Here is an 11,934-nt window from a genome sequence, read left to right on the forward strand (position 1 = left end):
TTTCAATGGGACAAATTAAAGGAAAAAAGTAGAATATTTTAAAAAGTATAACAGTAATAAACACCAAAAGATATAGCGATCATTAGCAGAAATAGCAGAATAGTTTAAAATTTGAACGGTGAAAATCGGCTGAAAATTGTGGAAGTAGTTAAGTGCCAAAAAAAGTGAAAAAGTGGCAACTAGAATAATAATAATAAAGTATAAAGAACTAGAAAAATTTGCATTTCCTGCGAAAATGCAGTGTGGATGCTGGAATGCTGAAGATGTCAGCTGAAACTAGCTGAAAAAGCTGAAAAGTTGCAGAAATTGTAAAAACTTTGCAGAAGCAAAGGAACTGTGCTGCCCTCACGACACGTGACCATGTGAAGCTAGACAGCCAGCGAACAAAATAGACGAGATCTTCCACACAAGGCTTGCTTTTCTTGCTTTTAATGAAGATCTTTTAAAGCCTTATCCTCTCTCAAGGCTTCTCCTTTCTATTTCTTATTTGTAACTGAAACATACAAAAGGTGAAAATAAATTGCTAGCTAATACACATCCTAATGAGAAACATAAAGATTAGCCTAGCTTAACACGTGCGTTACATTAGCATCACAGTTCACTCGATGTAAACACATATAAAAGTTATTTCTGAACACATTAATACTCACAAAGACGAACGTTTCCCAAGGTACAAGCGTGTAGGGCACTTATAGCGTGTACATGAACTTATTCATTGTTTTAATACTGCCGAAGCACTTTTCACAGCGTTCACGGAGAAAAAACGTCAAAGATAGGCAAAAGATCAGAGCGCTCCCTCGCTCCCATTTCCGCACATACAATACAAAGATAGCTTGCGACTAAGACGTCTCACTCTGAGCAAATTTCAAACACACACATCTTAACTGTTTTAGCATGAATTACTTATATTTCTTAACTTTGAACTTATTTATCACCTTAGTTACGTAACTTAATCAGATTATGCACTAACTACTGACTTTTGACCAAAAGGCATAACACTCCCCGCTTGATATAACACATTATATCACTATAAACATCAATACAACATATTCAAACATCATTTAGCATCGAAGAATATTCATTCAGTCTCTGAAAGCAAAACAACAATCTCTGAAACTGGTCTGAGAAACATTTTAACAGTCCCATCTTTTACAGTCCGCACTTCCACTTTTCGGACCTTCTTGTCGCTGCTGGGGAATGTTTTTACTATTAGTCCCATGGGCCATTCGTTCCTGCTGGCTTGGGAGTCCTTTAGCAGGACCACATCTCCTTCTTTGACATTAGGTCTAGTCTCTGTCCATTTTGCACGACTTTGTAAGGTGGACAAATATTCTCCTTTCCACCTTTTCCAAAAGGTATCAGCAAGGTGTTGAACATGTTTCCATTGTTTCCCAAACAACTGCCCTGATGAAAAGTTCCCGAGTGGAGCAGACACAGCACTCATCTTCTGCGTTAGTAGCATTGCTGGAGTGAGTACTGCAGGACTGTCAGGGTCAGTGGATATGGGGACAAGAGGCCTTGCATTAATAACTGCCATCACCTCAGCCATGAAGGTGCACAACACTTCATGAGTAAGACGTGTTTGTTCAGTCCGTGACAACATTGCATCCAGAATGCGCCTGGCGACCCCTATAAGGCGCTCCCACGAGCCTCCCATGTGAGACGCATGAGGGGGGTTGAATGTCCAAACACACCCTTTCCCTTGCAGGTACTGCCCTACTGCTTTGTTTCCTGAGTTTAGCCCTAATTCCTTACAAGCGCCCACAAAATTGGTGCCTCTGTCTGAGCGCAGAAACTTGGCTGGGCCCCGAATAGAGAAGAGCCTTCTTAATGCATTGATAAAACTATCAGCAGACATAGTCTCTATCAGTTCGATATGCACAGCTCTAGTTGACATGCATGTGAATAACACAGCCCACCGTTTGTTCTGGGAACAACCACCTCTTGTACGACGTGTCACAATAGTCCATGGCCCAAACACATCTAGGCCTACAGTGGTAAAGGGTGGTTCAGGGGTGACTCGGTCTGCGGGCAAGTCCGCCATTTTCTGGATCTGCATTTTGCCTCGCAACTTGCGACATGTGACACACTTATGAATGACAGATGACACGAGCCGCTTCCCTCCAATTATCCAGTACCCAGCACCACGGATAGCTCCTTCAGTTATGTGTCTTCCTTGATGAGCTACTTGTTCATGATAGTGACTTACAATTAGCATGGCGATGTGGCTGGTAGATGGGATAATCAGAGGGTGCTTTTCATTTTCTGTGAGATCGGCAGCGGAAAGACGTCCACCGACTCGTAAGAGACTGTCTTTGTCCACTACAGGATTGAGCTTTTTGAGTGCGTCAAATATGCCACTGTCCTTCTTTCCTTCTTTAATGTTTTCAAGTGTCCCTTTGTAAGCTTCTTGTTGGACAGCTCGAATGATGACTACTTTGGCTCGGGTGAGTTCTTGGACATTTGGTGTCTCACTGAAACTTTTCCATCCCCTTTGTCCACTTGTCTTTTGAGCAAAGGATGTAACTACATGAATGAGTCTGGCTATGACTCTGCAAAGTGTGGTCCAGTTTGAGTACTTTTTGAAACGCTCAGAACCTAACTGTGGCTCTGATACAGTAGTTTTCATTACTTTTATTCCCGGACGTATCTCTCTGTCTTTTTCAGGTTCGATGAGCGTGAAAGGACCAGTGTGTGGTTCTGTGTGTGTGTCAGAATACAGAAAGGGTGGACCTGAGAACCAGGTACTGTTCTGCAGGTCTGGTGCTGGAATGAACCGAGTGGCATGGTCAGCTCGATTGTTATCCAATATTTTCTGCATGAGTTGGATGTAGTGATCTTTCGTTTCTGGTTTCTTTTCCAAAGTCTTTCGGAGAGAGCAGAGGCGTTTTAGGGCTTGTTCTCTGTTGTCAGGGAGCCTCCTTCTCGGTGAGCGAAAGGGTAAAGGTGCAACCCAACTGTTCTCTTGGTTTTGATAAACTTCATTGTCCATTATTGTCAGGAATGCTTTGTCGTCGATAGACATGGCTTGTTTGTTATCACCCTCAGATCTAACAAACACAGAGTGTCCCAAATCGTCTGTGATGCAGGTTGCATTCATAGTGACCCCATAATTCTCTTTAACATGAATTGTGTTTGGGCAAGGCTCAAAATAGGATGCACGTCCATTATCTAAGGTGTGTGTTTTGTAGACATTGACCTCTGACTGACTGTGCGCTTTTCCTAAACACACCTCCCCCACAATAACCCAACCCAGGTCTAGCTTTTGGGCGTATGGTGCATTGCTGGGTCCGTTGATTTGCTCACGTACCTTATGGACCCTGATGACGTCTCGTCCTAGGAGTAAAAGGATTGGGGCGTGGTGGTCAACAGGTGGGATGTTATCTGCGACTGGAAGAAGATGTGGGTGATGCTGGGCAATCTCTGGAGAGGGTATTTCAGATCTATTATCTGGAACAGAGTCACATTCAATTAAAGGGGGTAGCTGGATGTTGACTTCTCCATCTAAGGACTCGAGGAAGAAGTTCACAGCTCTCCTACCTGAGGTTTGTTCTCTGCCAGAGCAAGTCTTTAAGGTGTATGGAGTGGGTTTGGCATTGATTTTGAAAAGGCTGAAAAACTCTGACTTAGCCAGTGACCTGTTGGACTGATCATCGATTACTGCATACATTTTTATAGCTCTCTCTTTATGGCCTGCGGGATACACTTTGACTAAACTGATCTTAGAACATGAACGTGGGCTATCACTTTGGCCACATACCTCTGTGCACTTCGACTCGACTGAAGGTGAGCTCTCAGTTTGCTCTTCATTGTCGTTGTTTCCTGGTGTAGTACTCTTAGGGGCAGGAGTAGGACCAGGATGCATTGCAGATAAGTGTTTAAGGCTGTCACACTCGATACACTTAACCACTGCTTTACAGTTTTTTGCAATGTGTTGGACAGACCCACAGCATCTGTAGCAGATGTGATGCTCTTTCAGATAGGCTTGTCTTTCTTCAATGGGTTTGTCTCTAAAAAGCTTACACTTTTTGAGTGGATGTGGTTTTTTGTGGATTGGGCACTGACGATCCGGTTCCTCCATGTTCTTTGGACTGAGATTATTCTGGTCGGGCTCTGCCATAATGTCCATTTTGTGTGCTGACACAGTAGGTTTGCGACTATATGACCTCAGTTTTTCTGTGAGAGAAGGGACATGGGTGTTGGCCTTGGACATAGCAAAGCTTGGGTCATTCCTCATTTTCGCTTGCCGTTGGACAAATTGTGTGAAAACTGAGAAAGGAGGAAATGACACACTGTGAGTCTCCTTGTACTCTGTTCCTACAGTAGTCCACCTTTCCTGTAGGTTGAAGGGAAGTTTATCCACTATTTGCCTGACTCCTCTAGCTGTGTCCAGGTAAGCAAGTCCTGGGAGCGCGCCATCTTGTTTAGCACACTGTAGCTCCAATAAGATGTCACTAAGTTCTTGCAGCTTAACATTGTCTTTATTTGTTAGTTTAGGAAAGTCCTCTACCTTTTTTAAGAGTGCGTCCTCAATAGCCTCAGGTGAGCCGTAGCACTCTTCAAGGCGTTGCCAGACCATCTTCGCACCTGCAGCAGGATTGAGGGTGTGCACAGCACGAATCCGCTTAGCCTGTTCGGATGATGTTGGACCCAACCATTTTGTTAGCAAGTCTAATTCCTCTCTTGGAGACAGATTTAAGTCTTTGGTTGCGCTGATGAATGAAGTTTTCCATGCCCAATAGTTTTCAGGTTTGTCATCAAATTGCAAAAGACCTGTGCTGACTAGTTCTTTGCGAATTAGGTATTTTGCAAACTGTTGCGTTTCACTTGCTTCAGGTAAGCAGTTGTTAAGGTTGGGGGTGTGCTTTGTGGAGTTGGACCAGTACGTGTCGACTACACATGTGTTCACTGTTTGCTCCTGTTTCCTTTCTCTGTTTACAGGTGGTGGTTTCATCTGAGAGTTGGTTATAAACGGATTAGTTATTTGTGTACTGTCTTGTACATCTACTTCATTGTCATTCCCTTTAGGAGGCTGTGCTGGGTCGTGCTGAGTGTCTGGGTAGAGTAACTCACGTTGTTGTTGAACATATTCGTTAGTGCGGTGCACTGTACTGATGGGCTCAACTTCCTCACAAAGTTCTCCATAGAGCTCCCCGCTCTGAATCTCTGCTTCTTCATAGGCTGAGGCCTCTGCTTCAGCTGCGGCTATTGCTTTTTGGCACTGGAGGACATGTAGATGAGCATCCAGTTCAGCTCTCTGTTTCATTGCATTAGCTTCCTTTTCAGCGAAGGCCAGTTGAGCTCGTGCTGCTTGAGCTTTGGCGTAGGCCCTTGCAGCTGCAGAAGCTGTTGATGAGGATGTCCGTTGAGACCGCCTTGTCGATGTTCTGGATTTCTGCGACTTGGTGTCGAATGGCTGAGACTGTTGCTGCATTGTAGCTGATTGAGTGGCGATGTCTGGTTGCTGTTCACCACCGGCTGCCTCGTCTAGCTCTTCAGCAGCGTAGTCTTTTAGATAATTTCTTCCTGAGCGTAGACTCATGTTGCTTAAAGTAACTCTGTAAGCTTGAACCCGCTGAGTAGGCGTCTTTTTACTGTGCTGCCCTCACGACACGTGACCATGTGAAGCTAGACAGCCAGCGAACAAAATAGACGAGATCTTCCACACAAGGCTTGCTTTTCTTGCTTTTAATGAAGATCTTTTAAAGCCTTATCCTCTCTCAAGGCTTCTCCTTTCTATTTCTTATTTGTAACTGAAACATACAAAAGGTGAAAATAAATTGCTAGCTAATACACATCCTAATGAGAAACATAAAGATTAGCCTAGCTTAACACGTGCGTTACATTAGCATCACAGTTCACTCGATGTAAACACATATAAAAGTTATTTCTGAACACATTAATACTCACAAAGACGAACGTTTCCCAAGGTACAAGCGTGTAGGGCACTTATAGCGTGTACATGAACTTATTCATTGTTTTAATACTGCCGAAGCACTTTTCACAGCGTTCACGGAGAAAAAACGTCAAAGATAGGCAAAAGATCAGAGCGCTCCCTCGCTCCCATTTCCGCACATACAATACAAAGATAGCTTGCGACTAAGACGTCTCACTCTGAGCAAATTTCAAACACACACATCTTAACTGTTTTAGCATGAATTACTTATATTTCTTAACTTTGAACTTATTTATCACCTTAGTTACGTAACTTAATCAGATTATGCACTAACTACTGACTTTTGACCAAAAGGCATAACAGGAACGTTGCTAAAATGTAGTAACTTAGCAGAACTGCAATATCTTAGAGGAAACATAATACTTGGCAGAAATACAATAGCATAGCAGAACTTAGCAGAAATATTGTAACTTACCAGAAACACGATAACTTCTCAAAAATACAAGAATTTCGGAGAAATAGTATAAGATAACAGAAAGAATATATTTAGCCAAACATTCTTAAACATTACAGAAATACTACTCTATAGCAGAAATGATATATTTAGAAAGAAAAATATAATATAGTAGAAATACTATGATTTAGCAGAAATCCTACAATATAGCTCAATAACAATGATTTAGAACAGATACTATGATTGAGCAGAATAGTAATAACTTAAGTGAAAATATTGGAAAGGTAAAATGACAAGCTGAATAAAAAGGAACATGGTTAAGTTTGCTCAAAACTAATTTTTGTTCACCTGTGAAAAAATAAAATAAAAATACATTTAGAAATACAAATAAGAACAGCCAACAGATACACACAAAATTAAATATGGATACACAAATCAACAAATACACACAAAATCAAATATGGATACACAAATGTACAGAGAGAGACACACACACAGGGTCTATGCCAGTCAACCAGTCTGAATATATTATATTTTTATCCAACAATGAGATGCAGCCCTAAAAAGGGCTTTGTGTGTGTCTTTCTCTCTCTCTCTCTCTCTCTCTCTCACACACACACACACACACACTCAAACACTCACACCCACACTCAGGCTCACACACACACGCGCGCACACACACACATAGCATCAGCAAGTGAACAGGGGCTGTTAACAGCATGTTTCTAGGTCAGTCAAACAGCTGTGAGATTCTCAATTTGAATCCACCAATCAGAGGGGCTGTGTGCTTTTTCCTGCCAAAACTGGTGCACCAAGTGCAGGCTTTTACAGCACAGAGAGAGACAGGATTTTTGCAGTCTATTTCTCATAGTGAGGACTCCCCTCAAACAAACAGCCATAAATTCCTAACCGTAGGGGCTAAAACGGTCATTCTTAGACCGTTGTGTTCAGAAGACATGGGAGAATCTTGAAATGTTGACCATTTAAAATAAAAATATGAAATATCATACATATATGACATAGATGATTGGTTGTCTTAGAAGCCATGATTGCCCCAATATGCAAATTTGAATGTGCAAGGCCTAAGATATGATTGGCTGGCTGGGAAGCCATGAAGGCAACAATATGCAAATTTGAATGTGCAAGCCCTCGGATATGATTGGTTGTCTTAGAAGCCATATAAAAAGCAGTAAAACTGTACTATGATTTGGTAGAAAATATTGATACACACACACAGATACACAGAGCCTAGAGGGAACAGTATTTGTGCCATGGAGTGTTAAGAAGAATCGGAGGTCCATATTATAAAAGCTGCTAAAATCATAAAACTTTGCAGAATTGTAATAAATGATGAATATGAATTACTTGTCTGTGATAGTGTATTAATTTCTAGGGAAAAAAAAAAATATTGACCAAGGTGGAATTGAACCCGTGATCTTTAGACTGCCGACCGGCGTCATTACCAACTGTGCCACCGGGAAACAGAGCAGCAGTTTGGAAAACGGGGAGATGAACTGTCAGATTTAGATCGCGGTGAGAGGCGTAAAACGCCGATTTTTGGAGTTACAAAACGTCATGTAACTCCAAAACTAGGTGGGATAGAAGCACAATTCTTGTACTGGGTGAATCAGCAGACTTTGCTGAACTTTCACTGCGATTTTCATTGCTCCTTTTACCTCCGTCACGGAGATATGATGAGAGAAGAAACGGCTTCATTTTCAGAGTTTGAAAAGTGAGAGGAGGACAGATTTCCACCCCTCAAACAAACGTAATTTATGGCTTAACAGTAAGATGACTGTAAAAACTGCTCTATGATTTACATGAAATACTTTGATTTAGAAGAAATTCTATAATCTAGCAAAAAGCACTACAGCATAGCAGAAGTTATATCACTGAGCAGATTTACTAGGATTTAGCACAAACACTATGATTTGGCTCAAAAATCTTTATTTTGCAGTTATATTATGATTTGGCAGAAATACTATGAGCAGTAATAATATAACAGTACATAATACTGTTATTTTGTGGAAATACAATGCTTTATCACAAATACCATGATATGGCAAAAATACTATGATTCAGCAGAAATACTATGATTGAGCAGAAGTACTAAGATATAGTAAAAGTACTTTGATTTAACAGAAATGCAATTATGGAGGAGTAATACTTTAAAATGGGAAAAATATTGATACACACACAGATACACAGAGCCTAAAGGGAACAGTATTTGTGCCATGGAGTGTTAAGAAGAATCTGAGGTCCATATTAGAAAAGCTGCTAAAATCATAAAACTTTGCAGAATTGTAATAAATGATGAATATGAATTACTTGTCTGTGATAGTGTATTAATTTCTAGGGAAAAAAAAAATGTTGACCAAGGTGGAATTGAACCCGTGATCTTCAAGCTGCCGACCGGCGTCATTAGCAACTGTGCCACTGGGAAACAGAGCAGCGGTTTGGAAAACGGGGAGATGAACTGTCAGATTTAGATCGCGGTGAGAGGCGTAAAACGCCGATTTTTGGAGTTACAAAACGTCATGTAACTCCAAAACTAGGTGGGATAGAAGCACAATTCTTGTACTGGGTGAATCAGCAGACTTTGCTGAACTTTCACTGCGATTTTCATTGCTCCTTTTACCTCCGTCGCGGAGATATGATGAGAGAAGAAACGGCTTCATTTTCAGAGTTTGAAAAGTGAGAGGAGGACAGATTTCCACCCCTCAAACAAACGTAATTTATGGCTTAACAGTAAGATGACTGTAAAAACTGCTCTATGATTTACATGAAATACTTTGATTTAGAAGAAATTCTATAATCTAGCAAAAAGCACTACAGCATAGCAGAAGTTATATCACTGAGCAGATTTACTAGGATTTAGCACAAACACTATGATTTGGCTCAAAAATCTTTATTTTGCAGTTATATTATGATTTGGCAGAAATACTATGAGCAGTAATAATATAACAGTACAAAATACTGTTATTTTGTGGAAATACAATGCTTTATCACAAATACCATGATATGGCAAAAATACTATGATTCAGCAGAAATACTATGATTGAGCAGAAGTACTAAGATGTAGTAGAAGTACTTTGATTTAGCACAAATACTATTATGGAGGAGTAATACTTTAACATGGGAGAAATATTGATACTCACACACATACACAGAGAGCAAAGTGTGCAGAGGCTGTTGAGAGTCTGGGCTTGGCATATCTAGGTCAGCTAAATTGGCTGCACCTGCTGTAATCAGCACTTACACAGACAGACACAGAGAGAGCTATGGGTTTTCTTCAGTGTATTTCTCACATTCAGGACTCCCCTCAAACAAATGGCCATAATTTCCTAACCGTAGGGGCTAGAATGCTCATTCTAACACCGTTTTGTTCAGAAGAGATGGGGGAATCTGCAGGTCTTCATAATTCAGCGATAAAATATAAATTATTGAAGATATATGACTTGTAATACACTGTAACTGAGTAGAGGCAAAGCAAAACTGCCTTGACTTGCCCTCAAACAATGCTTTCTAACTCTAAATCTATTTGGAGTATCGATATCATTCTTTCACTGTAAGAGACAGCAGGCTTTGGCGAACAATCATGGAAATTTTCAGGTCTCTGTGGAAATCCATCAAAAAGATCTGACGAGAGAAAAAAGTGCCTCATTTCCAGAGTTTGAAATCTGAAGACATCTGAGCGAGGGACGAATTTCCTACCCTCAAACAAACCCAATTCATGGCCAAATGGTAATAGGTGAGAAAGAAATTCTTGAATTGTGAGCGTCAGGAGTGTCTGAAGATATACCGGGACAAGCCTCATGTCTTAACTTCGCTTCGTTAAGGAGATATGACGATTCGAATATGCCTCTCATTACAGAAATCAAGCGGTGATTTTGAACAAACTCTCCATTGACTTTCTATGGAGAGTTTTCAGACTTTGTGTTGGTCTGAGGAGATTTGCCAAAATTCTATAAATCTCACAACCATGATAGTGGCATTTTCTGAAAGCCAGCAAAAATACCTACGTTTTGATGTATAATTTGTGGAAGTTGAGTGAAAATTGAGCAAGTAGCAAGAAGTTGTTCGGACATGAAGAGAAGACTGCGAAACCTACAGTGGCACACTGGAAGCCAAGTGCATAGCAACCATAACAACGCATGTATTTTGTGAAAAATCACAATTTTCCAACTCAAAACTTTAAGAGGCATAAAAATAAAACGGTAAAAGATTTGAAAAATCTGATTTATTCCTGAATAGCCCAATAATTTGAGAACATTTTAAAGTTTGAATGGTTGTTCTACGTGAAAGTAGGAAAAAGTAGTTAAGTTTCAAAAACAAGCAAAATTTAGCAGAATTGCAGAAGTTTCCCATTCATTTCAATGGGACAAATTAAAGGAAAAAAGTAGAATATTTTAAAAAGTATAACAGTAATAAACACCAAAAGATATAGCGATCATTAGCAGAAATAGCAGAATAGTTTAAAATTTGAACGGTGAAAATCGGCTGAAAATTGTGGAAGTAGTTAAGTGCCAAAAAAAGTGAAAAAGTGGCAACTAGAATAATAATAATAAAGTATAAAGAATAAAGAGAAACAGGAACTCAATAGTGTGGATGCTTAAAGCATCCACACAATAAAGAGAAACAGGAACTCAATAGTGTGGATGCTTAAAGCATCCACACAATAAAGAGAAACAGGAAAACAATAGTGTGGATGCCTTAAAGCATCCACACAATAAAGAGAAACAGGAACTCAATAGTGTGGATGCCTCCAGCATCCACACAATAAAGAACTAGAAAAATTTGCATTTCCTGCGAAAATGCAGTGTGGATGCTGTAATGCTGAAGCTGTCAGCTGAAACTAGCTGAAAAAGCTGAAAAGTTGCAGAAATTGTAAAAACTTTGCAGAATCAAAGGAACTTTGCTAAAATGTAGTAACTTAGCAGAACTGCACTATCTTAGAGGAAACATAATACTTGGCAGAAATACAATAGCATAGCAGAACTTATCAGAAACATTGTAACTTCTCAGAAACATAATAACTTATCAAAAATACAAGAATTAAGGAGAAATTGTATAAGATAACAGAAAGAATATATTTAGCCAAACATTCTTAAACATTACAGAAATACTATGATTTAGAAAAACAGTACAACATAGCAGAAATGCTGTGATTTACCAGAGACACTGTAATATAGTATGAATATTTTAATTTTATATAAATACTATGTTTTAGCAAAAATACTCCAGTTTAGCACAAATATTATAACATAGCAGAAATACTATTCTATAGCAGAAATGCTATATTTAGAAAGAAAAATATAATATAGTAGAAATACTATGATTTAGCAGAAATACTGTAATCAGCACATATACTGTAACATGACATAAATTCCTCCACTTAGTAGTAATACTATAACATAACACAAATGTTATGATTTGGCACAAAAACCATAATTTGGCAAAATACTATGATTTAGCAGAAATACTATGATTGAGCAGAAGTACTAAGATGTAGTAAAAGTACTTTGATTTAAGAGAAATACAATTATGGAGGAGTAATACTTTAAAATGGGAGAAATATTGATAA

The 11,934-nt window shown here is 39.5% G+C and overlaps 1 protein-coding gene across 2 annotated transcripts; it reads right to left on the reverse strand.

Annotated features, from left to right (window-relative positions):
• Positions 1 to 333: 333 nt before the first annotated feature.
• On the reverse strand, positions 334 to 6,251 carry LOC106097953 (uncharacterized). Of its 2 annotated transcripts, none has more exons than XR_003220716.1 (2): positions 651 to 6,251; positions 334 to 493 (listed from the first exon to the last, which is right to left on the reverse strand). XR_003220716.1 is itself a non-coding variant. In XM_025908546.1 (2 exons), the coding sequence occupies exon 2, from the start codon at positions 5,540 to 5,542 to the stop codon at positions 1,079 to 1,081; it is 4,464 nt and encodes a 1,487-aa protein (XP_025764331.1). In that variant the 5' UTR covers positions 5,543 to 5,753; positions 5,911 to 6,251; the 3' UTR covers positions 334 to 1,078. The 2 variants fall into 2 exon arrangements, 1 of the variants encoding a protein (XP_025764331.1); XM_025908546.1 differs by having other exon boundaries at positions 334 to 5,753; positions 5,911 to 6,251.
• Between the last annotated feature and the right edge of the window lie 5,683 nt (positions 6,252 to 11,934).

Source organism: Oreochromis niloticus, linkage group LG1, assembly GCF_001858045.2.
Source record: "Oreochromis niloticus isolate F11D_XX linkage group LG1, O_niloticus_UMD_NMBU, whole genome shotgun sequence".
In the NCBI taxonomy this organism is placed as follows: Eukaryota; Metazoa; Chordata; class Actinopteri; order Cichliformes; family Cichlidae; genus Oreochromis; species Oreochromis niloticus.

What these genes read in the sequence shown, in the direction of transcription:
- LOC106097953 (XM_025908546.1), bottom strand. Translation starts at nt 5,542, where the DNA reads ATGAGTCTACGCTCAGGAAGAAATTATCTAAAAGACTACGCTGCTGAA.